The 25590-nt window shown below is 40.3% G+C and overlaps 1 protein-coding gene across 11 annotated transcripts in view; it reads left to right on the top strand.

The window, feature by feature from the left end:
- SPAG9 (sperm associated antigen 9) overlaps positions 1–23923 on the top strand; it is a 137557-nt gene extending 113634 nt beyond the window's left edge. For 6 of the 11 annotated variants that reach the window (XM_032429211.1, XM_032429209.1, XM_032429210.1 and 3 more), the window contains 10 exons: positions 718–843; positions 2114–2194; positions 2981–3048; positions 5440–5588; positions 7040–7211; positions 9469–9582; positions 10798–10836; positions 11782–11958; positions 14154–14303; positions 20553–23923. In XM_032429211.1, coding sequence (XP_032285102.1) covers positions 718–843; positions 2114–2194; positions 2981–3048; positions 5440–5588; positions 7040–7211; positions 9469–9582; positions 10798–10836; positions 11782–11958; positions 14154–14303; positions 20553–20668 — 1192 coding nt within the window. In that variant the 3' untranslated portion in view covers positions 20669–23923. The remainder of the gene's footprint in view (positions 1–717; positions 844–2113; positions 2195–2980; positions 3049–5439; positions 5589–7039; positions 7212–9468; positions 9583–10797; positions 10837–11781; positions 11959–14153; positions 14304–20552) is intronic. The other 5 variants (XM_032429212.1, XM_032429213.1, XM_032429216.1 and 2 more) reach the window with 1 other exon arrangement.
- The last annotated feature ends 1667 nt before the right edge of the window (positions 23924–25590 follow it).

Here is a 25590-nt window from a genome sequence, read left to right as displayed (position 1 = left end):
TGTGTGTGTGTGTGTGTGTGTGTGTGTGTGTGTGTGTGTGTGTGTGTCAAATAAATAGAATCTTTAAAAAAAAAGTTTGAATTTGACAGCCCACTTTTTTTCTAAAAATGTTCTGACAATCCAAAAGAAGGTCATAGGAGAGAATATGAGTGTTTTAGCTTAATAATTTATTTTAGAAAAAAAAATTTTTTTTTTTTTTTTAAGATTTTATTTGAGGGAGCATGAGCTGAGGGAGAGGCAGACTCCCCACTGAGCAGGGAGCCTGATGCGGGGCTTGATCCCAGGACCCTGGGATCATGACCTGAGCCGAGGGCAGACTCTTAACCTATTGAACCAGGCACTCCTTGAAAATTCTTTATACTCATTCTCGTGTGTTTGTTTTTCCTCTTATAACAAACCATCCCTTCCTCTTTTTTCCCCTAAGAAAAAACTTACAAAATTCAAAATAACCCTAAGGGACAACCGTAATTATAGTCTGGATATTAACTGCTGTATTACTCTGTCTTAACTCCCTTATCTGCACCTTGGTTCTCTCTAGTATGTTAATGTTACTTTTGGTACAACTGTTGAAATATTTATTATAAGCATTTAAATTTGGCTTTTCTGGAATGTTTGATTTTTTTTTTCAAACTGTTAAACTAAAATGTGGAAATGTTCAGTCCCTGAAAACTGTAGCTAAGCATACTCAGATGCTTTCCTTTTCCCCACCTTTCCTAGTAATGACTCAGATGCATATAAAGATCAGTTATCAGTATTGCCAAATGAACAAGACCTGGTGAGAGAAGAAGCCCAGAAAATGAGTAGCCTTTTACCGACTATGTGGCTTGGAGCTCAGAATGGCTGGTAGGTGCCAACTCTTAATATTGGAGTATCTTTAGTTTTTTACTTTTTGGAATCAGAAATAAGTAAAATGTGGTGCATAGGCATACAACAAAAAGTACATATTAAAGCAGAGAACTTTATGTACATACAGATTTTGAGATGATGTTCTCATTACCCCATAAACTGGACTTGTATTGTTTATGAATGGTAAATCATATAGTTCTTTGTCACAGAATGTTCCCTTTATGTAATATTCTTGGAAGAAGAGGTAAATAAAACTTGAAATTTGAAAATCTGGGTGATCCAGAAATAGAAGATCCTGAACAGCACAGAGACAGAATTATGGATGCACAGAAGGTTTATATAGGCTAGAGTGTATTCAGGAAATACCAGCGATTAAACTAATCTATTGGCTGTGAGAAGGCTCAATTCCATTCCGAACGCGAAACGTACTAGGGAAACCAGGACAGATCCCAGTCTGAAAGCTTAGGAGATGATAACTAACATTACATAGTTTGTTCATATTCTAGTAGTATGAGGAGTCTCTGAAAATTGTGCTTCTCCACAGGTTAATCAAGGTCACTAGTGCATCTTTTCCATAGGAGTCTTAATACTACAAAATGGAGGGTCAGCCCACTTTTTCTCTGAAGGACCAGAGAAGAAGTATGTTAGGCTTTGTGGCCATATGATCTCTAGCAACTTCTCAGCTCTGGCGTGGTGGTGCAGAGGCGGCCATCGTGCCGACAGCACATCCGTAGCGGAGTACAGCCGGGCTCCTGGGCTCCTGGAACGCTGGGTGGGCCCTGAAGGCTGGATTTCATGCAGGTCTCAGACATCATAAAATACTCTTGATTTTTTCCCAACCATTTACAAATGTAAAGACCATTTTTATCTCGCATGCTATACGAGGACAGGTGGAGGGCTAGATGTGGCCTGCGGGCCATAGCTTGCCACTCTCTTGTTGTAAACCAGCCTGCCGTCAGAAAGTTACGGTTTGGTGTAGCAGAAGAGTAAGGTCATTTTTTAAAAACGGATTTTAGCCAAGGATTCTGAAGTATGTGGTAACCTGAAACTAACTGACCATGCATTATTCTAGTTCTGACTTTTCACTCTTCTGTGTTTCTGTTTGCTTAAGCAGCTTATTTCTTTACGTTAGACTCTCGTTGTTGTTATTTCCTACGATTTTTGTGTTACTCTTCTTTCCTCCTAAGGGAACTTTGTGGTCATTACTAGATGTAAGCAACAACTTGATTTTCTCTATGCCTTACCAGTCTTGATTTTGTTCTTGCAGTTTGTATGTGCATTCATCTGTAGCCCAGTGGAGGAAATGTCTCCATTCTATTAAACTTAAAGATTCGATTCTCAGTATTGTGTAAGTTTTATTTTAGAAATTCTTCCTTTAAAAAATATGTATTTTGGTATAAACTATCTTTTAAGACTATTAAAGCTAACATGTGCTTCATAATTAAGTCAGTATCCAGATATTTTCCCCCTTTATGGAATCAGAGGAGCTGAGTGAGAGTGAAACTCTTACAATAAAATAAAATAGTTCCTAAGTAGAGCTTTAAGTCACACTTGTCAGGTTGATTCCTCACCATACTGTGAGTTCTCTAGTACTCTGGGGAGAGAGTACTCTGGGGAGAGAACCTATTAATTTATGTTTATTTCAGGGTACTCTTTAGACTTGGTGAGTGTGTTGACTGGGAGCATTGACTCACTAGTCCTTTTCTGTATGTTGCTATCAAAAACTCCGAAGTTCAGAGCTGATTGTTAATTCCACTCAAGGCATCTGTCTCTGGTCTGCGGCCCTTCTGCGATGAGAGAAGCTTGGGGCCAGAAAGTGAAATAAGAGAGTCACCACACAGGCTGTTTATTTAGTTCAGCTGACATGAAAGACTTTCTCAATGAAGAGTATATTCCGAGGTACCCGGCTAGCTCAGTATAGAGTATGTTACTCCTGATCTTGGGGTCGTGAGTTTGAGCCCCACATTGGGTGTAGAGATGACTTTAAAAAAAAAAAAGTATTCTTCAGGTTCTGGTGTAAGCTTCTTGGCTGTCACAGATTGGCCCCCTGAGAGCCTCTGAACTAGTTCAGTAGCATGTGGTCCCCCCCGCATTCCCAGATGGAGAATTCTGACATTCCTTTTCCTGTTTGCAGACACGTGAAAGGAATTGTTTTAGTGGCCCTGGCTGATGGCACCCTTGCAATCTTTCACAGAGGAATTGGTGAGTTGTTATGAATATAGAATGTGCCCAATTTGTTGCTTTGCAAAAGCATTTTCTAGCAGATTGGACTATGTTTTAAAGAAATGATACTTAATAAGAGAAAGAATAAAGGTTTAAACTGAACACTAACAATATATGACTTAAGTAGTTATGTGAGTGCACGTAGTTTATCATTTCAAGGTACTCTGACATAATGTGATATGGAGGCACTTGTTTCTCATTCATACACTTCTTCAGTTTAGGAGAAATTTAGTGAGAGGGAAGGTTTTCTTTGTTGTTGTTCAGTATTTTTAAAATAATTTGCATCCACTTATATTTGGAAAGTTTTAAAAGTTTTTAATTGGATATGGTTTAATCATTTTCGTGTCCTGTGATTTCTGTTCTTCCTCTTTAAAACCAGTGTATCTATCATCTGCAGATGGGAGGGGTGGTGGAGGTCCAAAAACCTGCCTTGAGTTATAAGAGAACTAGGGAAGCGAGCATGTGACACTTCCTAACTCCTTGGTATATGTATCAGCCAGAAATGATCATTCATTTCCTACCTGCTAGATTGCTAGAGCAGGAAAATATTCCATAAGCATAGATACACTAAATTCGGATTTTAGCAAGACTTTTCCCCAAGTTTCATATCTTTTTGGGCTTGGAAAAATAAAGGGTAGATGATGATTAGGTGTCTTTGTAACTGGCTGGTACCTAGAGATTGCTGGCTAATGACTCCTTATCATCAGAAAGTGAGGGGGCTCTGTTTTACCTTGTTCAGACCCTTTGTAGACTTTATCTGAGCTTAATCCTCACCGCAACTTATGAAGAAGATTCTGTTGTCATCCTCATTTTATAGATGAGGAAACTGGAGGCCCAGAGGCTTGTATTTTTTTTTATTTTTAAGATTTTATTTATTTATTTGACAGAGAGAGACACAGCGAGAGAGGGAACACAAGCAGGGGGAGTGGGAGAGGGAGAAGCAGGCTTCCCGCTGAGCAGGGAGCTGATGCAGGGCTCGATCCCAGGACTCTGGGATCATGACCTGAGCTGAAGGCAGACGCTTAACAACTGAGCCACCCAGGCGCCCCTGGAGGCACAGAGGCTTTTAGTTATTTTGTGGTCAGTCAGCTAAGAAGTGCAAAAGCTTAGAAAAAATGTGGTAATAAATGTTTTGGCAAGCTGAATCCAAAATTATATTTCAGAACAGACAAAAGACATGTAATAAGATAAATGTCAAGTTCTGTGTTGGGGATCAGAAGAGTAAAAAGGGGGCAACATGTCTGAAGAATGAGAAGTACCTAAAGGTTGGCCCCAAACTTAATACAAGTTACTGAGCACCTTCAGCCTCCTAGAAATCTCTGTCCAGACCAGGGCTGGTGATAATCCTGCTCCACTCTGGTAGATAGATAGCATATTAAACAAACACAGACAAAGTGGAGTTAGGATAAACGGTCTGTAAACTGGGATATGTACAGAACACATCCCAAGAGTGCTTCATTTTGATAGGAGAAAACATAGGGCAGTAACAAAGAAGTGGGACTGAATTCTTCTGTGTCTTTTGCACAAGGCTACAGACTGATGGGTGATGACACTCAAGGATGAACTACTTAGGCGTGGGGAGTATTTTTCAGACAGTTACAGCTTTTGGAAAATGGAACAGCTGCTTTGTGAGGCAGTACGTTTTCTTTCACTGAAACTGTTCAAGCAGAGTCTACAGAGCAAGCTTTCAGTGGCTGATTCTCATTTGTATTTCTGCCATCAGAAGTTATTGTGTAATTCCTAAAGTGTTAGCAATGTGTTGTCCTTAACATTTACAAGATACATCAGGGCATCTGGGTGGCTCAGTTGGTTAAGCAACTGCCTTCGGCTCAGGTCATGATCCCGGAGTCCTGGGATCGAGTCCCACATCGGGCTCCCGGCTCAGCGGGGAGCCTGCTTCTCCCTCTGACCCTGTCCCCTCTCATGCTGTTTGTCTGTCTCTCTCTCTTTCTCTCAAATAAATAAATAAATAAAATCTTAAAAAAAAAAAAAACAAAAAACAAGATACATCAAAATGCAAGTGAGAGAGAGATATTATCCAGAAAATAATATCAAATCCATTCTAATTCTTAAACTATTAAAATAAACGGATAACTTATGGCTGATTGATCACATCACTGCAAGGGAGTATGGAGATCCAGGCGCTGGGTGGCTCATTGAACCAGATGCCCTCTGAGATCTCTTCCCCAACTGTGCAGTAGATAGAAGGAGAGAATTCAGTCTCTGCAAAGAAAAGATAAACAGTCCTATGTGGTATTTTGCAGTGCGTCACCAATAAATTTATTAATGCACCCAAATAGAACGTTTCTTGTGTTAAAATTGAGTAAAAGGTGGTATGCATTAACTAATAATTTGTTTCTTATTTTAAAGATGGGCAGTGGGATTTGTCAAACTATCACCTGTTAGACCTTGGACGGCCTCACCATTCCATCCGCTGCATGACTGTGGTACATGACAAAGTCTGGTGTGGCTATAGGAACAAAATCTATGTGGTTCAGCCGAAGGCTATGAAAATAGAGGTAAGTTAACCTATGCTTTCTGTATTTACTGAATTTGTATTTTCTGAAGACTATAATTATATTTAGCTTCTTTAGAAACTGTTTTTTGAATCTGTGTGTTTTAGGGCACATCAGTGATGGATTGGATGACAGCTTTTTTTTTTTTTTTAAGATTTTTTATTTTATTTATTTGAGAGAGAGAGAGAGAGATAGCAGGAGCTGGAGGGATGAGCAGAGGGAGAGAAAGAAGCAGATTCCCCGCTGAGCAGGAAGCCCGATACGGGCTCTATCCCCAGGATCCTGGGATCATGACCTGACCCCAAGGCAGACGCTTAACAATCTGAGCCACCCAGGCGTCCCTGGATGACAGCTTTCTGTGTTATTTCACCTCTCTTGCCACTTTTGACTATGGTGGGAAGTGTTTTTTTTTTAAGGAAGGGAGGATTCACACATGAATGTTTAAATGTGTGTCTGAATATCCATAGATGCAATATGTGTATTATTTGGATACTTGGTTCTTGATATGTTTAATTATGTGTGGGTTGTTTGGGAGGAGGTTTCCCACATCTCTGTCACTCCATGTGGATCCAGGAAAATCCATACATGTGTCATAGACTGAGAAATAAGATTGCAATGGCATCTTGTTATAAAAATAAAAACCTCTTAGCATTGCTCTCTTAAAAGTTGTGCCACAATACATAAATTCATTCTAATTATTTAAGAAAAAGAAAAAGGGCAGGAAAATTTTAAGGTAAAAGCCCTTATTCCTTTGTTCCAAATCCCATTTGGTTTCCTAGAAGTCCCAAAGTTAATCCTTTGGTCGGGTTTTTTTCTCCCAAATCTAGTTCCTACATGCACACAGAGCAATGTAGGTTCCTTTTTGTTTAATTTAATTTAATTTAATTTAATTTATTTATTTTTAAAGATTTTATTTATTTATTTGAGAGAGAGAATGAGAGACAGAGAGCATGAGAGGGAAGAGGGTCAGAGGGAGAAGCAGACCCCCCGCTGAGCAGGGAGCCCGATGTGGGACTCGATCCCGGGACTCCAGGATCATGACCTGAGCCGAAGGCAGTCGCTTAACCAACTGAGCCACCCAGGCGCCCCCTTTTTGTTTAATTTTAAATAGGCTCTTACTTCATGCATTGCTCTGCAGCAATACAACATCCTGAGATCAAATTCAGTCTTTTTGTTGAACACTGTTAAAGAGTCTGGATATGCCAATATTACTTTGGTAAGTTGATATCCTACACAGTGCCGAAATCTAGCATCCTTAAGTTGTTTGTTCTTCGTTTTCTTTTACAGTCCGGGATAAAAGCATTTGCGTATGTAAAGTAATCCTATTTAATAAATGGTATTTAGGTTCCTCTTTTAATATACGGTCTGCCAAATTGTTGTGCAAATTAGCACAGTTTTTAAACATGAACTCCTGCTTAATCAAAGTAACATTGTGATCAAACAATCTTTCCTAGAAATCATTTGACGCACACCCCAGGAAGGAGAGCCAGGTGCGGCAGCTTGCATGGGTGGGTGATGGTGTGTGGGTCTCCATTCGTTTGGATTCCACACTTCGTCTCTATCATGCACACACTTACCAGCACCTACAGGATGTGGACATTGAGCCTTATGTAAGCAAAATGTTAGGTAAGCTTCCAAAGCATTCTATCTATGTCAGTTGAAGAAAACGTTTTATTTTTAAATGGTCTCAAATGCTAGTTAGAACGAACGAATAAGTTGCCTCAGGACTAGTGAGCTCTTATCACTGAAAGTGTCAGGCAGATGCTCCGTGTACCCTGTGGTTCTTGACAGAAATTTTTGACTCCTCTCTTATTCCCCACACCTAATCCATCACTGGGAGCTGTCAAGTCTGTCTCCAAAAATATCTTAAATCGGTTACTTCTTTATCTCTACTATTATCCCTGCAGGCCAGGCCACCATCCTTACCCCCCTAGATAACTGTGAGCCTCATAACTGGTCTCTGTGTTTCTACTCCAGTCTGTTCTCAGCATAGTAACCAGTGTGCCAGCACCACCATGCAATACTTATGTAACACCAGCCACTCTTAGAATATTCCTACCTTTAGGTGAGGTGACATTCTGTGACAGCACCAGAAGAACTGGTCCAGGGGCCTGGACTACTCTCCTCACTCGCTCTGGTCTGCTCACACTGACCTGAGCTCACCAGGTTCCTTCCCATTTCAGGCCCCTCACATGTGTTAGAGCCTCTGCCGGGGAAGTTCTTCCTGGTCCCTTTTTACTTGGCTTTCAGGCTGTAGCTTACATGTCACATGGAGCACAGACCTTGCCTGTTCTCCCAATTTGATTAGGTCCTCTCATGCTTTCCCTTCATGGGCTTATTATTGTGGTTGCACCAATAATATTAGATTCTTGTTTGTTGTCTCTCTTCCCCCAAAGATCAGAAGCCCCACAAAGGGCAGGGACCATCTCTGGCTTGGTCCCTGCTTTATCCTTAGCTCCTAATCTAGCACTCTGAGTATTAGGAATGTCATAAACACAAACTAATTTCAGGAATATACTTTTTTTTTTTTTTTAAGATTTTATGTGTTTTAGAGAGCGTGCACAAGCGGGAAGGGGTTAGAGGGGGAGGGAGGAGGACAAAGAATCTGACGCAGACTCTGCACCGAGCACGAAGCCCGATGGAGGGCTTGATCCCAGGACTGCAAGATCATGACCTCAGCCAAAACCAAGAGTCCGACGCTTAAACAACTGAGCCACCCAGGCCCCCAATTTCAGGAATATACTTTGACCATAGGTTAAAGATCTCTAGCTTAGACTGAATGGAGTTAAGGCTCCTTCTAACACTGTGATCATATTCTCAGTTCTTATAAGTAGAACTTGTAACTAAATAAATGCTATTTGTCTTAAATGTATGATTATCTGTTTAAGAATTTTCCTTTCAATTCTCAGAAAATAAAATCAGTTGTAAAAATTCCCTTCAAATAAAAAAAGTGCATCCATTCTCCCTAAATTATATGCCTATGATACCCTAAAATTTCTAAACTGCTCTAGAATAAAAATATGTAAACAAGGAAAGATTATAAATTTTGTTAGATTGTTTTTATCTATGCAAAGAAACTTAAGGCAAAGCAGAACTCTTTTAGCTTATAAAAACAAAGGACATTTGATTTTCCAATCTAGCAAACTCTGTTTTTGTTGGTTTTTGTTTTGTTTTGGGTTTGTTTTGGCAGCTCCCTAATTAAATCTTGTGTCATACCTCCTGATCAACAGTATTTTCTTTCTGAATGATAATGTAATGTCAGCCACTTGTAGAATTTTTTTTTTTTTTAAGATTTTATTTATTTGACAGAGAGAGACACAGCGCGAGAGGGAACACAAGCAGGGGGAGTGGGAGGGAGAAGCAGGCTTCCCGTGGAGCAGGGAGCCCGATGTGGGGCTCGATCCCAGGACCCTGGGATCATGACCTGAGCTGAAGGCAGACGCTTAACGACTGAGCCACCCAGGCGCCCTAGAATTTTTTTTTTAAAGATTTTTATTTATTTATTTATTTGACAGAGAGAGACAGAGCACAAGCAGGGGTAGCAGCAGAGGGAGAGGGAGAAGCAGGGTGTCCACTGAGCAGGGAGCCCGATGCAGGGCTTGATCCCAGGACCCCTGAGGTCATGACCTGTGCCAAAGGCAGACGCTTAACCGACTGAGCCACCCAGGGGTCCCAGAATTTTCTTTTTTCATTAGCAATGAGTTATCAGATAGGTGATAAAGCCCAATGAAAGTTTGCTTTGATGTGCACCTTCAGGAAATATCCAACTAGCTCTGGTCACATTTCTTCTCTCTTAAATTAATCCAGCCATTCTGAGGGACTTGGAACCTAAAACATCATCTGCTCTAGTTTCTCAATAAAAAATTTTCCCCCCACTGTACAGGTACTGGAAAACTGGGCTTCTCTTTTGTGAGGATCACAGCTCTTATGGTGTCTTGCAATCGTTTGTGGGTGGGAACAGGAAACGGTGTCATTATCTCCATCCCATTGACAGAAAGTAAGTATATTTTTAGCTGATTGTCACAATGCAAACAGAAGAGTTGCAGGGTGTAGTTGTGTCAAGAATTCAGGCAAAAGGAATGATTTTGGTATTGGCAAATCTGGTAATTCAGGAAATCAAGCTGATGACAAAGACCTAACTATTGTTCCTTCATCACTTCTACAAAACTTATAAATTTTAGTGAATTAACAATGTCCATGTGTCAGGACCAATGTTTATAACTAAAAAATGTTCCATTGTGAGAGGCTCCTTTTCTCAATTCAGGAATCATAGTCCTATTTCATTATTTAAATAAAGGCTGAAGTCTGGCTTTCTTCCAGTGTTAGTACATCAATATCTAGAAACAGGGCCTAGAATCATTCTGGTTCTTCACAGCCCTCTGGCAGTTACTTTGGATGTTCCACTTGGCTTATTTGAGGTTTTGAAAATGTTGTGGGAAAAGTTTCTTAGGTCAGCAAGAGCTTCGTGATGCTGGAGAGAAGCCATCTCTCCTGTATGTGAAAAGGATGTGAACAAAATGTACATTGTATGTTTTTTATGTTATGTTTCATTATTGTTATTTTTGTGAACAAAATGTACATTGTTTTTCATATTATGTTCCATTACATTGATTATTCATCAAATGAGCATTTTTGTGTTACAGAATTCGTGGGCCAGGAATGGTTTGAAAACCAGTGCCATAAGTCCAGAAAATAAGTTGATAACTAAATAAAATAGTTCTGAGGAATTTCCCTACCTTTCTTTAGGGAGAAGGGGGGACGCTTGGGGAGTGGTCTATCTGGAGCCTTTGAAGAACCTAAGTTCTTAATCCCAGCTATCTTTTGTGCAATTACTTACAAATCTACAGGAGTTGATGTCACTTCTTTGTAAAAGAGAGTTCCATTTTAGCATAGCTATTTGAATCAGATTTCTTAAAGAAAAGGGGGAAATATTCGCATCAGGGAAATGCTCCCTGATAAATCAGTTCTTCTCTGAAATGGCTTTATAATTAAGAAAAGGAAAATCACAGTAAATCATACTGTCCTTTTTGAGCAGAGATCTTGTACAGAGGATTTGGTAAGAACTTTCCGTGTTACTTGGTGTTATACCAAGTTGGATTTTGTTAATGTAGTGAGGAGCTTAGAAGAGAAGGCGCGAGAGTGGAGGCTCATGGTAGTGCCCGTCCCCCTGCCGTGCACCTCTCCATGTGCCTTTCCTCCTCTCTCACTGTAGCCGTAATCCTCCACCAGGGACGCTTACTGGGGCTGAGGGGTAAGTGCAGAGCCTGGACCCAGCTCTTCTTCCTGGCTTCTGATGGCCACTGGGAGGCTGTCCTCCGGCTCTAGACGCCCTCTTGAATGTTCCTAAACGCCATCCACTCAGTCACTGCATCGCAGCAGGTGTTCTGTTGGTTTTGTTTTTTAACGTTTGTTACATGGCCACCAAACTACTGCTCAGCCGCTTAGTGTATTTATCATCTTTTGTTGCAGCTCAACTTTCTTCCAGACTTTGTTTTCCTTCCAGTAAAAACACGACACATCTCTTAAAACTGTCATTAATCTCCATTGTTTACTCTTATTACCGACCATGTTTCTTTCATTCACTTACTGGCCCATGGAATGGGGATGTTTTGTGAGTCTGGTTGTTCTAAAATAATGCAGCAAGCCGTCAGTCTGGTGTAAATATTTAAAAGCTACTCTATTGCAGTGGCTGTATCCTTTTAAACACAGCTTTTTACCACCCCCTCAAGGGAGATTCTCGTACCACAGGGGAGAAAAATCAGAAGATAAAACTATGAAATTTTTATTTAACAATATACCCATTTACTTTAAACTGTGTAACGGGTTAGTCTTCTAAAATGGGGATTTAAAAAATAAATAAATAAAAATAAAACAGACATACCTAAGATTCAAATCTGGTTTTTTTAAACTAAGTTTGTTTTTGTTTTTGTTTTAATTAATAGATATGTTTAAAAACTACGTGTAGTTATTGCCAGACTGGCAAAATCCCCTACTCCATTTACTGAGGTACTTAAAAATAACTAGCATGCTATGTTACCTTTTTTTCCTAGCTTTGTCTTGAGTTGGCATTGCTGCCCTTGTTTTTACCTCAACTGGCTGTAGCTTTTAGATAATATCATAAGGATTAACCAGTAACATCCTACATCATTACTATTTCCAAGGGGAAAATATTTGGTCTTTGATTTTTCTGTTGCAGCAAATAAAACCTCAGGAGCACCAGGAAATCGTCCTGGAAGTGTAATCCGAGTGTATGGTGATGAAAACAGCGATAAAGTGACTCCAGGGACATTTATACCCTATTGTTCAATGGCACATGCACAGCTTTGCTTCCATGGGCACCGGGATGCTGTGAAATTCTTTGTGGCAGTCCCAGGTGAGTTAGATCATTCTGTCAAGAGGTTGCATATAATTGTCTCTCTTCTATCCCTTGGTTCTACTACCTAGTCTAATGCAAAGAACTGGAATTACAAATAATTCCAGTATAATATATGAAAAGTTGTAACGGAGGTATGGATAAAGCACTGTAGGGACATTTGAATGAAATTGTTTTGGAATCTCTCCTCTCTCCCCAAAAACAAACTTGCCGATTTTTATTTAAGAGACCTGCTCGCTTTTGAAAAGCAGTGGTAGGTACTATTTTGTCACCGCAGAATACCAGAAATAATCGTGGCCGAATACTAGAAAGAAGCCCCTGTCGTCAAGATCGTATACTGGAACAGGAGACTGTGCTCCAGGGCCTGTCTCAGTGTTGTGGCAAAGGGCAGCAGACTGGGAATCCCCGCCTTGCCCTTGCCTAGTTATCTTGAACAAGTCACTTCACCTCTGAGACTCGTCTTCATTTCCTAAGTGGACATGACTAATCAGTTAACAAAAGTGCTTTGGAACTATAAAGCTCCATCTATCTAGATGAAAGGTGGTAGTGGTGCTGTCCAGAGAAAAAGGTTCTGTCCATTAAGAATACTAAACTGATGTGACTGACCATCTGCAAGCAGGTCCCACATTTTGAATTCTTTCCCCCCATAAGACGCAAGTTTTGGAGCTCTACAAAGTTCAGCTCTGACTTTGCCACACCAGCTGTGTGACGCTGGACATGATAGCGTCTCAGTGTGTTAGGGTTCTTCAGAGAAGCAGAACCGATAGGGTATGAGCGAAAACGAGAGATTGATTTAGTTTAAGGAATTGGCTCATGTGATTCTGGGGGCTTCAGGTCTGAAATCTGTAGGGAGTCCAGCAGGCTGGAGACCCAGGAAAGAGTTGATGTTGCAGCTGGAGTCCAAAGGCAGTCTAGAGGCAGAATTCCTCCTTCCTCAGGGGACCTATCTTTTTCTCGGAAGGCCTTCAGCTGATTGATGAGGCCCACCCACATTATGGAGAATAATCTGCTTTACTCACGTCCACTGATTTCAGTGTGGATTATATCTAAAAAATACCTTCACAGCAATATCTAGACTGGAGTTTAGCCACATATCTGTGCACCAAAGCCTAGTCAGGTTGACACATAAACTGAACCATCGCCTTCATTTTCCTGAGGGTGTTCCAAAGATCAGATGATTCAGTGTACATAGTGTGGCTGGCACATGGTATCCTAATCAGTTACTCAGTATTCTTAACAACATGGTAATGAGCTTCCTGAAACATACACCTTGTATATTTACATAGTCATTTCCTTAGGATAAATTCCTAAAAATGGAATTGCTGATAGTAGTATCTTTTTGCTTTTGTGAAAAAAGGGTCCTAGAATCCCCTTTGAGTCTCTCTTACATTCTTCTAATCCCGTTCCCTTCCCCTTTTCCTCTCCATGTGCTACTGCAGTCCTGAAGTTGACAAGTATCCTGCCATGTTTTTATATTTTTACATTTGAACAAATCTATAAACTATGTGTAGTCTTTTTTTGTGTCTTTGAACTTAAATGTTATGTTGTATATATATTCTTCAACTCTCTTCTCGTTTTTCTTTAATTTATTAATGTTTATACATAAAAATCTCGTTCATTTAACTATGGCATATTAAAGGTTTCTCTCCCATTTCATGCTCAAGGATTCTACCTTAGAACTTAAATTTAGAATAAATGGCACATTCACTAGTAATTTTATTTGCATAACCTAAATTATAAATAAGATGTAATTTTCTTAAATATGAGAGGAATATGATGGATTTAAAATACATTTAAATATTAATTATACATATCCAAACTCACAGGGCTTATGTTGAAGACCTTTCTTACAGAGATGCATGCGTACCCTTTCCTTTGTCCCTCAGGTCAAAAGATGTAGATCATAATAGTCTGAAGCAGGCAGCGAAGACCAGCCTGGCCACACCCAGATCTCATAATGGGTTTTGGACCCATTTGCTTTGGTACAAAAGGGCTCTACTTAGATTTTCAAATTGTGTTCTTAGGACCTTTGTAGATATTTTCTGATCATGTAGAGGCTTCTGCCATTCCCAGTACTTTGGTTGTATCAGAATATATTTACCTTTTTGTTCAACTTTCTGAAAATATTCAGAGAAAATGAGTCTTCCCCACCCGTCTGTGATAAGTAACATCCACTTCTGTTCTTGCACAAATAGGTCAAGTCGTCAGCCCGCAAAGTGGCAGTAGTGACACAGATCTAACAGGTGACAAGGCAGGGCCATCAACACAGGAGCCTGGCAGCCAGATGCCCTTGAAGTCTATGCTCGTCATCAGTGGAGGAGAGGGCTACATTGACTTCCGGATGGGTAAGTCATGGGTCCTGGCCACTGTGCTCTGTAACGTGGATTTTCACTCATAGTAAACAAGAAACTACTCTGGTAAGTGATTTCTAAGAGGTTTTCTTTGAATTCTTGACTTGCGAAAGGACTTTACATTTCCCCTTTTCCTTACTTCTTTGTTTTTAAGTTTCTTTTTATACCCCAGTGTATTTGTTTGAAGGAGCATTCGAAAATAGCAGGGTTTAGGGTGCCTGGCTGGCTCAGAAGAGCATGCAGCTCTTGATCTTGGGGTTGTGGGTTCGAGCCACCCACCCCATGGTAGGTGTGGAGATTACTTAAAAAAAGAAGAAAAAGAAAAAAAACCCTGCATTATCTGCAAATAAAATTTGATGAAAAAATAAGAGTCTTGTTGACATGTATCACCCACCATTTAAAAAAAAAAAAAACAGGGTTGGGTCATATATGGATGTGTATGTGAAGAGCATAAGATAAGGAGTCAGAGGGCCTTGGGCAAATCATTCAGCCTCCCAGAAGCCCAGTTTCCTCACCTGCAAAAGGGAGAAATAAAAATACTTCATAGGGCGCCTGGGTGGCTCAGTCGTTAAGCGTCTGCCTTCGGCTCAGGTCATGATCCTGGGGTCCTGGGATCGAGGCCCGCATCGGGCTCACCGCTCCGCGGGAAGCCTGCTTCTCCCTCTCCCACTCCCCCAGCTTGTGTTCCCTCTCTCACTATCTCTCTCTCTGTCAAATAAATTAATTTAAAAAAATAAAATAAAAATACTTCATAAAGTGGTGTTTGTATCAAAATGGATTTTATTTGTTCTTTTTCTCACTTTACAAACATTATTGCTAGGTGCCTGTCAGCCTTAAGCTTGAGATGCAGACACAGATCAGACAAAGCCTGCCTCCGGCTTTGGAATTATGGAAGAGTGCAGAGATAGAAATGTGCTAATAGATAAGTGCCCTGGGTGGGGATGGGGGGAGGGACAGAGTCAACACATGGTGCTTGAGCTGACAGAGCTCTGAGTAGTGGTAGTCTAAAGAATTGGGTTGGGGGAGTGAGCAGGATGAGGATTGCTGGGGATTGGCATTCCAAGGTAAGATAATACCTTGACCAAAGGCTTAGAAATGTTGAAACCACCTTAATTGAAGAAAAACTATGCTTAAATGGCTGGAGTGTGGAGTAGAGGCAAGTGTACATTTGACCAGAGTTAAATCTAGAAAGGGGGGTGGGGCTGGATTATGGAAGACCTTTATATACCAAATTAAGGAGTTTCTGCTTCTATATTTTTATGTATGTATGTATGTATTTATGTATTTCCTTCCTTTTCCTTCCCTTTCTCTGATTCCAGTGTGGTTAACATACAGTGTGTTAGTTTCAGGTGTACGATAATAGTGATTCAGCAATTCCACACATCACCCAGTGCTCATCCCAACAGGTGCACTTCTTAATCCCCATAACCTATTTCCCCATTCCCCCCACCCACCTCCCCCCAGGTAACCATCATTTTGTTCTCTGTAGTTAATGCACTTCTATCTTTAAAGCTAAGGAAAACTGTCAGAGGACTTTAACTAGAAGAGCAACATGAATAGATTTGTGTGGAAGATGGATTAGAGGTATAAGACTAGACATAGGGAAATGAGATAGGAAAAAATGAAAAACTGAGTGGGGCACTAACAGGAATAGATAAAGCAGCATGATGGGGAATTAGTAACTAATAGGATGTGGGGAAAGGTGGGGTGATCCATTTACTCAGAGTTAGAGATTATCAGAACAGAAGAAGCAGATCTGGAGGGGGAGAGAGGAATTTGATATTGGGCATCACCTTGACCTTGAAGAGCATGGGAGCTGGGAGTTGTCTAGGTGGAAGACGGCCATTGGGCTTTGGGTTATAAAGATTTTATATCTCAGAAAGGGGGGATTGGGGGGCCGTTAGCATGCAGTGGTACTAAAAACCACAAGGGTTGATGAGCTTACCCAAGGAGAGTGTGTAGGGGCTAAAAGAAGAGGTTCTAAGATAGAACCCTGTATTATTGTTCCATTAAAAGAACCATTAGAGCTTTTATGAAGGGATCTGAGAAGGAATGGCCAGAGGGGGACCACGAAAACAGAGAACTGATGTTTGATGTTTTGGAAAGTGTAGTGTTTTGTAAACTGTAAGGCACTGTGATGTGAACTTACTTATTTGCTGTAAATAAAGGGATCCTTTGGATGTGCCTAAAATCACAATGATTCAGAAAGTTCGTAAACATAAGGTTTTAGAGAATATAATGTTGTAGATTGGTGACATATACTTTAGTTATAAATTCTGTAAGGAAGTAGTATAAAATGTAGGGCCATGTAAAGGACAGTGGGCCACATAAAATTAGTATAAACCAGATTATTTGACGGAAAAGACTTACACATTTTTAAGGGAGATGTTAAGGTGAAGTTTAGGAATTGATTGTTTCTGTTGATGTCAGCAGGAATGAAGTTACTTCAAGATGTTTTAAATAATCGACTATTGGTGCAGAATTCCTTGATAGAAAAGGGCCCCATTTAGCTGGAGTGGTTAGGACAGCTTTTCCTTGGAGTGCAGCACAGCGGTTGGAACCATCCTAAGGAGTATGTTAATAAAATCTCTGTGCTTTTTCCATGCCCACCAGAAATTGCTTCCATTGTGGATCCTGAAAATAGCATGAAAATTGCTTAGCCAGGTTTGTCAGTATCTCTAGTTAATCCAGCCTGAAAAGCAGACTTGTCTTAAAACATAGGTTAATTTTAATAGTAAATAATGCTTTAAAAAAATAAAATAAAATTTGATCTTTTTTTGTTCCATTTCCATTTCCTGTAATAGTTTAACAATGAAAAATTGATCCCAACCATCCCATGCTCAAAAGTCGCATGCTCCACTGACTAAGCCAGGCAGGATCCCCCCTTTACTGAGTTATTTCTTCCCATGACTTTCACCTGTTTACCCCAGTCTTCTACTAGTTTTAGTGGTTTAATTAAGTAGGATGTAGAGCCCTAGGAAATGGTGATTCTAAACAATAGAACCTTCAAAACAAAACAACTCAGATACCAGCAACCTTTGATCTCAGCCAACTAATTTTGTCATTATCGTTGTAATTTTTTATTTTTTTTTAATTATTTTTATTTATTTATTTTGGTGGGGAGGGGCAGAGGGAGAAGGACAGGGAAAGAGAGAATCTTAAGCAGGCTCCACACCCAGCACAGAGCCCAACGTGGGGCTCGATCTCACCACCCTGAGATCATGACCTGAGCTGAGATCAAGAGTCGGACACTTAACTGACTGAGCCACCCAGGCGCCCCTCATTGTAATTTTTTAAAATTTAAAAAACCAAACTCCAGTTTTTTACATTCTTGGATTTGGTCTTGAGTCTTTGAGAGCATGTACCACTGCACAGTTTGACATTGCTGTGGAAGGGCCACTAGGAGGTGGGTTAAAGGGGAGTTTGGCCTACAGAGAAAAGTGCCAACTTTTTTTTTTAATAATCAATAGGTTTAATAATTGATTAGATCCAAATGACAATGAAAAGGAAATTAATAAACTAGACAAAGATAGAAGAAAATATGCAGATAAAATTTCACAAATAACTAAATCTTAAAATATATAAAGGAAAAACTAAAGTAATAAAATTCATATTTTAATATGCCTAACAAATAAAAAACAAAGAATATAGAGATTAAGAAAATATGATAAGGAAAAACTAAATGCTAAGTGACTACACACAAACAATATCCAAAACTGCTGAATTCATTTGGTAAAGAATTCTTGTCACAAAACAAGTCTCAATAAATGTTGAAGAATTAGAGAGTAGATATTCTTTTCATAGGGACATTAATCTCTAAATAATATATTTTTTAGGGTATATTCCTTTTTTAAATTAACATATAATGTATTATTTGTTTCAGGGGTACAGGTTGGTGATTCATCAGTCTTATATAATACCCAGTGCTCATTACAACACATGCCCTCCCCAATATACATCACCCAGTTACCCCATCCTACCACCCCCCTCCCCTCCAGCAACCCTCAGTTTGTTTCCTGTGACTAAGAGTCTCTTATGGTTTTGTCTTGTTTCATTTTTCCTCTCTTCCCCTATGATCCTCTGCCTTGTTTCTTAAATTCCACATATCAGTGAGGTCATATGATAATTGTCTTTCTCTGATTGACTTATTTCACTTAGCATAATGCCCTCTAGTTCCATCCACATCGTTGCAAATGGCAAGATTTCATTTTTTGATGGCTGAGTAGTATTCCAGTGTGTGTGTGTGTGTGTGTGTGTGTACGTACACACACACCACATCTTCCCTATCCATTCATCTGTCGATGGATATCTGGGCTCTTTCCATAGTTTGGCTATTGTGGACATTGCTGCTATAAACATTGGAGTGCAGGTGCCCCTTCGGATCACTACATTTGTATCTTTGGGGTAAATACCCAGTAGTGCAATTGCTGGATCGTATGGTAGCTCTATTTTCAACTTTTTGAGGAACCTCCATACTGTTTTCCAGAGTGGCTGCACCAGCTTGCATTCCCACCAACAGTGTAGGAGGGTTCCCCTTTCTCCACATCCTCGCCAACATCTGTCGTTTCCTGACTTGTTAATTTTAGCCATTCTGACTGGTGTGAGGTGGTATTTCATTGTGGTTTTGATTTGGATTTCCCTGATGCCGAGTGTTGTTGAGCACTTTTTCATGTGTCTGTTGAAAAGTGCCAACTTTTAAGGTTTTTTCTCTGTCACTGTTTCTAGTTGATACTACCACTGTTTTCTTTTGCCCATCTGAAATTCAGGTGAGACACATGGCAAAACTAGCAGATCAGCGGTGTATCTTTGCCCCTTGGTGTGTGTGTGTGTGTGTGTGTAGGATTCTGCTGAAGAATCTGTCCCACAATACCAGTTGTCACTGAGTTGTGTCAGAATAACCCTGTTTCTGCAACAGCAAAACCAGGGATGCACCTTGTAGAGAGGAGTGTGGTTTGCTTGCACTGGGCCTTGGAGAGCGGTGTCTTTGATCAGGACCTCATTTATCCAGTTGACTCAGCTGTTTCTAGGAGAACCCATAGCCTGTCTGTGGCTTCGGCCTCATTTCTTCATCTCCACCATACACCATTAATTCATAATCTATCCTAAACTTGAAAGTCATGGGAAGAAATAACTCAGTATAGGGGGTCCTGGCTGGCTTAGTCAGTGGAGCATGCAACTTTTTATCTCAGGGTGGTGAGCTTGAGCACCACGTTGGGTGTAGAGATTACTTAAAAATAAAACCTTGGGGCGCCTAGGTGGCTCAGATGGTTAAGTGTCTGCGTTCGGCTCGCGTCATGATCCCAGGGTCCTGGGATCAAACCCCGCATGGAGCTTCCTGCTCAGTGGGGAATCTGCTTCTTTCTCTCCCTCTGCTCCTCCCCCCAGCTCCTGCTATCTCTCTCTCTCTCAAATAAATAAAATAAAAAATCTTAAAAAAAAAAAAAAGCTGTCATCCAATCCATCACCAATGTGCCCTAAAACACACAGATTCAGAAAACAGTTTCTAAAGAAGCTAAATATAATTATAGTCTTCAGAAAATACAAATTCAGTAAATACAGAAAGCATAGGTTAACTTACCTCTCCCTCTGCTGTTCCCCCTGCTTGTGCTCTCTCCCTCTCTCTGTCAAATAAATAAAATCTTAAAAAAATAAAATAAAATCTTAAAAAAACAAAAAACTCAGTATATTGAGTGAGAAATCTGCCATCTCCTAGTGCTGCAGGGAGATAGTTTCTGTTTCCACGTGCTTGTATTGGTTATCTCTGATTGGAGAGCTTTACTGTCACAACAAACATGAGTTGTTTGGGTTTAGCTAGTTCGTGGGTGCGTGGGCTCTATCTCCACGCTTCCACATTTATAGGCCTTTGTAGTCTCACTTCTCAGTTTGACATAAATGAGAGAAGACTCTGTCCGTTTGGATGAACACGGGGTCAGACAGCTATGCCTTCTTAGCTTCTCGTTTCTGTTAACCTCAGAATGCAGACATAGTGGGATGAGTTTCTCATGTAGTACATACGGTGAGCTCACTTGTATAAATATAGCCTGAAAAATGAATTAACCTTTTCAGAAGTTGGGCAAGTGAGGGTTCTGACTCATGGCATTCCTTGTACTGTGTTCTCTGAAATGGGAGTCGGCCAAGCTCAGCGCATACTGTCGCAGACTGACCCTGAGCCTTCCATCTGCTGTGTGTCAGCCTGCGCATTCCATGCTCAGCCTGACTCGAGTGCCTATTGTCATCCCCCAGGTGATGAAGGTGGAGAATCAGAACTTCTCGGAGAGGATCTTCCACTTGAACCTTCTGTCGCCAAAGCAGAAAGGAGTCACCTGATCGTGTGGCAAGTGATGTACGGCAGTGAGTGAGCACATCAGAAACAGGTGGAGACAGGGAAGCTGTCTCTTCTGCATGGTTTAGTTTCCCTTTGCCCCTTGATTTAATGCTCTCTTTGTGAAAGAAGTTTCACCACATACTGTGTGAGCATTTTTTTTCCTGTTAACTCTATATTACAGAACCTGTCCTACCATAACAATACAGGAACGAGCTGTGTTACTGCACCAGTGTTCTAGGCAATTTCAGTATGTTATGAACAAATCAAAGAATGTTTCCTCTCTGCAAACCAGTGAATTATAGAAAGCAATCCAGATGTGGTTCACTCTGCCACAGTTCATGTCACTCACTTTGTTTGATATGGTCACTTTTTAGCTGTCACTAATAATGGAATTAATGGGAACACTTGATAAGTGAAATTGTACCATTAAGTACAATAATAAAGTTTTCCCCAATGTATTATAAAATTGACACAAGCTAGGATTAGGTGGATTATCAGGATTTCTCTAAATGTCCCAGGGGGCTAAAAGCTAACTGTAAATTACTTCAACTTTCACTTTCAAATCTGACAAATCTTGTTTATATGGTATATAAAACCTTGTTTTCATCAGATTTGGGGGGTTTTATATTAAAGAAATTAAGACTACACTATTTAAATAAAAGTTTCCTGTTTCTGACTTATTAGAGCTCTAAAGTTTATGAGGCCTGCTCTCTGAATATTCTGATGATTATTTTTTGAGACTAGTCTCACTCATTTTCAAACTGACGTGTCTGAAACGTTTATTATTTATAAGGCTCAGAAGATCGCTTCAATAATGGGAATAATGGGAGGATTTTTTTTTTTTTTTTTTTAAGGAAATTGTGTTTTGGGTTCCTGTATCAGTGAATGGTGGTGATTGGTTGAGGTTTTTTTTCCACGTAAAAAATTCACCTATTTACCAATTGTTCTTGGACTGCTCTTACCAGTGAATAAGAGCAAAGCTGCAGTGGAGATAGAGTGGCCTATGAACCGAATAAGGGATTTGGTGAGAAACAGTATTTCCTCTTGTTCTGTGTAAAACTACAGAACAGCTAGCACTTGATATTTTGTATGTAAATGCCACCTTTAAGCTTTTGTGCTCTTTTGAGATTAAAATGCCATCTTCCAAGAGGAAAACTATGAAGGGGAAGAAGACAAAGCCGAGATACCATAAAGTAAAAGCTGACATGTTCATCTTCTTGCATGTACCCCCCATTTAAAAAACCAAGTCTGGGTTTAACTGATTTTCTTGTTTCATAAGTTTTCAGAAACCATTATGCTGCAGTTTTCCCCTCTCCAGCTTCTTGAAAATGTGTGATTTACCGTTTCCTTAAGCAATACTAAATACAAATTTTAAGTGTTATTTTCAAAATCTAAGCCTGTTGAATAAAGGCCTCCCCGTTATCAGAAGGACTCCCTGAAGGAAAAGTAAGCAAGCACAGGCCTCAGACTGTATTAAGTGTTCTTAAGTGCCAGGGATTTGTTCTTTCTGAATGTCATGCAGACATAGTTGTAAAAAGTATGCCATTGTCCTTCAAGCATCTACAGGATTAAGCTAGATTATAAATACGTGGGATTTAATGAGCTGGAGGATCCGTTTGGCCACATGTGTCTATAAGCACATCGTGTACACAGTAAAGTTGTGGTCACTCTAGATGGCCAGAAGGAAAAACTCCTTTGGTAAAACCTGTACTAAAAGGATAATTTTTTTGCTTGAGGTATTCAGTCACTTTTCTTCAAGGCATCAAAACTTAAGCCACTTATCCATAGCTTAGAAGCTATGTTTTTAATTTAAATCTGAGCCATTTTTGGCAATACCTAAAAAAAAAAAAAACACCCACATTGTTAAACATTTTTGGGGAATGTTGTATAAATTCACAAAAAGGAGACACCAAAGTGTTTGGGAATATTAGTCCCAAGAAGTAAGCGTCCCAGAGTCAGACTCCATTTGCTGTTCAGTCTTTTACGTGTTTGTATGACCAAATGTAATTTAGGAAATCAGGAGTTAAAGGTGAAAAATGCAAACATGTTACAATGGTTCTGATTGCTCTTTTTAAACTTACTGGCTTTAACGTAAGGAATATCGGGGTGTAGCTATTTTATCTAAAGCTGTCAGATTATCTGTAGCCCTGTTAATTAACTTCAGGGACTAGAGAGAGTACAGAAATGCCTGTACGAGTTGTTTTAAGGGCTTGTCCTTATATTTGTAATTTCATTTAAATATTTTCCACAGATTGCTTTACTTCCCCCCTTTCCCCAATAATAGGCTTATATTCTTGTAATGTTCTCTTTGGTCGAGGTGGTAACGTTCACTTCGGTAACCAAAATGTAAGTTTCTTGCAAGCGGCAAAGTGGTTGGTGTAAACTGCCTGTAGCTAGCAGCTCAAGGATAGAGGAGAGTCTCGAATACCTTGGGTTGGTCTCTCCATGTAAAAAAATTATAGATTGCCCCTGGTTGGAAGAAATAAGGGATACCCGAGAATGTTCTTGTTTTGTTATGCTTGGGTTATGTATGAGGTTGAACCATGTGAAACTGCCGATGCTCAACCATTGCCGATCTACAAAAATGTCAGTGTCCTGTACACCAACCTCACACTTACTATGAAATGCAGGTTGAAATCCCCGTGAAGCAAAGGGAGAATATTCTTGAAGAACACCGTTTTGAGAGTGTTTTTCTCCAACCTGTGTGGATCTGAATTTTTTAAATAGGAACGAATATCTTAATAGATGCAGCTTGTTGAGAGTGTAAAAAGATTTTGAGCACAAAGTATGCGGCACAGAACTTTTCAAATTAAGTGTGTTTGCATAGAAAAGATTAAAATACATTCTCTCAGTTGCTATATTGTTCATTTCTTGTAAAGGTCTAACTGCATTTGAGAATAGACCCTTTAACATAGGCTGCCTTAGTAACAAAACAAAGCAAAACAGTTGTCTCATAATATTAACTGTCCTAAAGAATGTGCGTCTTTCTTGCAAATGCTGTGGAACTGAATATTTATTTCCTTGTGAGTATTATGATCGTTACCAAAGGACTCAAGCAGATTTAGGGCTCTTCTTAATTGATCATGTTGAGAAAGGGACTCATTTGGCCCCAGTTTATAACATGGGAAGAGTAGAGAAGAGAGAATTAAATGTGGAAATCATAAATGCTTTTCTAACAGGGTTATGCTATTTTGTAACACTAAACGTCTTTTTCTTTCTCTTAAAAAATTAAGTTTTTATTATTAATTTTGTCGTACATTTCTCAATATATTTGAATATATTTTAACCATTTTATGTTCTGAATTTGTTTTTTGTCCTAGACATTTTATCCAGACTTTTACTGGCCTCTATAATCTGAAAAATGGGTTCTAGAGTGTCCCACTTGTTGTCTCTTAGAGGCTGAGGCTTCATTTCTATGAGCAAAAAGCTCATTTAGCAATGTAGTTATTTCAGTATTTATTTCTATTATGGAACCCCTGGGGTTCAGAATGTAACTTTGTACATGAAATATATATAAATATGTATATGAAACATGTATGAGGTCCAGTGTATTTTGTTTTGGTTTTGCCTTTTCTAGGGGTCTGAACTTGGTTTTTATTCAGCAGTCTAATAATCTTCCCCCATCAAACATGGCAGGCATTTCTGAGGGCAAGGAGGGTCACCATTTTTGCACTGGTTGAAGGTATGCAGTGGGGGAATACGTGAAGAACATGTCTGCTTGGCTCACATGTTCAAATGAGATATGAGTAATAGACAATAGGGCTCTCTAGAAATGTGGGCGTGCTGAGTAACAACCCACACATGATACAAGGCATACCAGTTACCAGGTTGGCTCAGTAATGAGAGGCAGGCTGTAATGTAGATGTTAATAATACAGTGTGCTTATTTGTGACCCATTTGCTTGGGAGAGACTCTGGAAGGATGATTATAAAACTAATCATGTGGTAGCACAATGTGAATCCATATTCAGTGCAGTGGTATTTAGTCCAATCCAGTATATTTTGTTTACAGGAAACGTGGGGCTCTGACATGACAGTAAAAGTAGCCCTGATCAGCATATTAATAGGATAGTTCACTTGATGAAGGCACAGCCATCCATCCAGTTGAGGTTGGATGCTCTAGAGTATAATTAATTGCCTGGCTCATTCCTGCTTTAGAGGACCTTACCTAACTGCCCCGTGGTCCTCTGGGGCCTGCCAAGTCAGTGTTTTGGAGACTGATGAATTCTTTTCAGCCTCATTCGGTCATTTTACTGATCCCGCCAGTCTCAGGTGAGAAGCCAGAGGAGCAGCCCAGGAAAGGACAGGTTCACTTTAGTCTTGTTGAGGGAACGGGACTGGAGCACCGTCCTCAGCTCAGGGACCGTGGCCTGCGATCCCACCCAGTGGGGAAACTGTCTTTCAAGCCCTAGTGGAGCGATGGCTGCTCCAGCCCCGGGGCCTCTCCCAGTCTGCGCAGGCAGAAGAGCCCCGGCAACCACAAAGGACATGGGCTGAGTTTTCTGCAGTGGCACGTTTGTTAGGAAAGATTTTGTAGTTAGGGGACTTCTCAGAATGTCTTAAATACTAAGTAATAATACAGTTCGGTTTTAGAGATTTTATTTATCTATTTGGGAGGGGGTGGGGGGTGGCAGAGTGGAGGGGGAGGGACAAGCAGACTCCACACTGAGCACAGAGTCCGACCGGAGGCTGGATCCCACGACCCTGAGATCATGACCTGAACTGAAATCGACACCCAGCCGAGCCACCCAGGTGCCCCAGTACAGTTCAGTTTTAAACGCATTTCCTTTAGACACCTAGCGGTATGTAGTTGGAAAGAAGGCTCTAGACCTGTACAGGCTCCGCCCCTGTGGCAACCCCAGCAAGTCACTGAGCACCCCAGAAGCACCCATGAAGACCTAAAACTCCACCCCAGGTCTACTGGTTCGGACTCTCGGGGGCCTGGGCCCAGGCATCT

The sequence above is a fragment of the Phoca vitulina genome, unplaced genomic scaffold (assembly GCF_004348235.1).
Source record: "Phoca vitulina isolate PV1807 unplaced genomic scaffold, GSC_HSeal_1.0 scaffold40, whole genome shotgun sequence".
Taxonomy (NCBI): Eukaryota; Metazoa; Chordata; class Mammalia; order Carnivora; family Phocidae; genus Phoca; species Phoca vitulina.
Note: the sequence above shows the minus strand (reverse complement) of the source record. Positions and strands in the feature narration are given on the sequence as shown.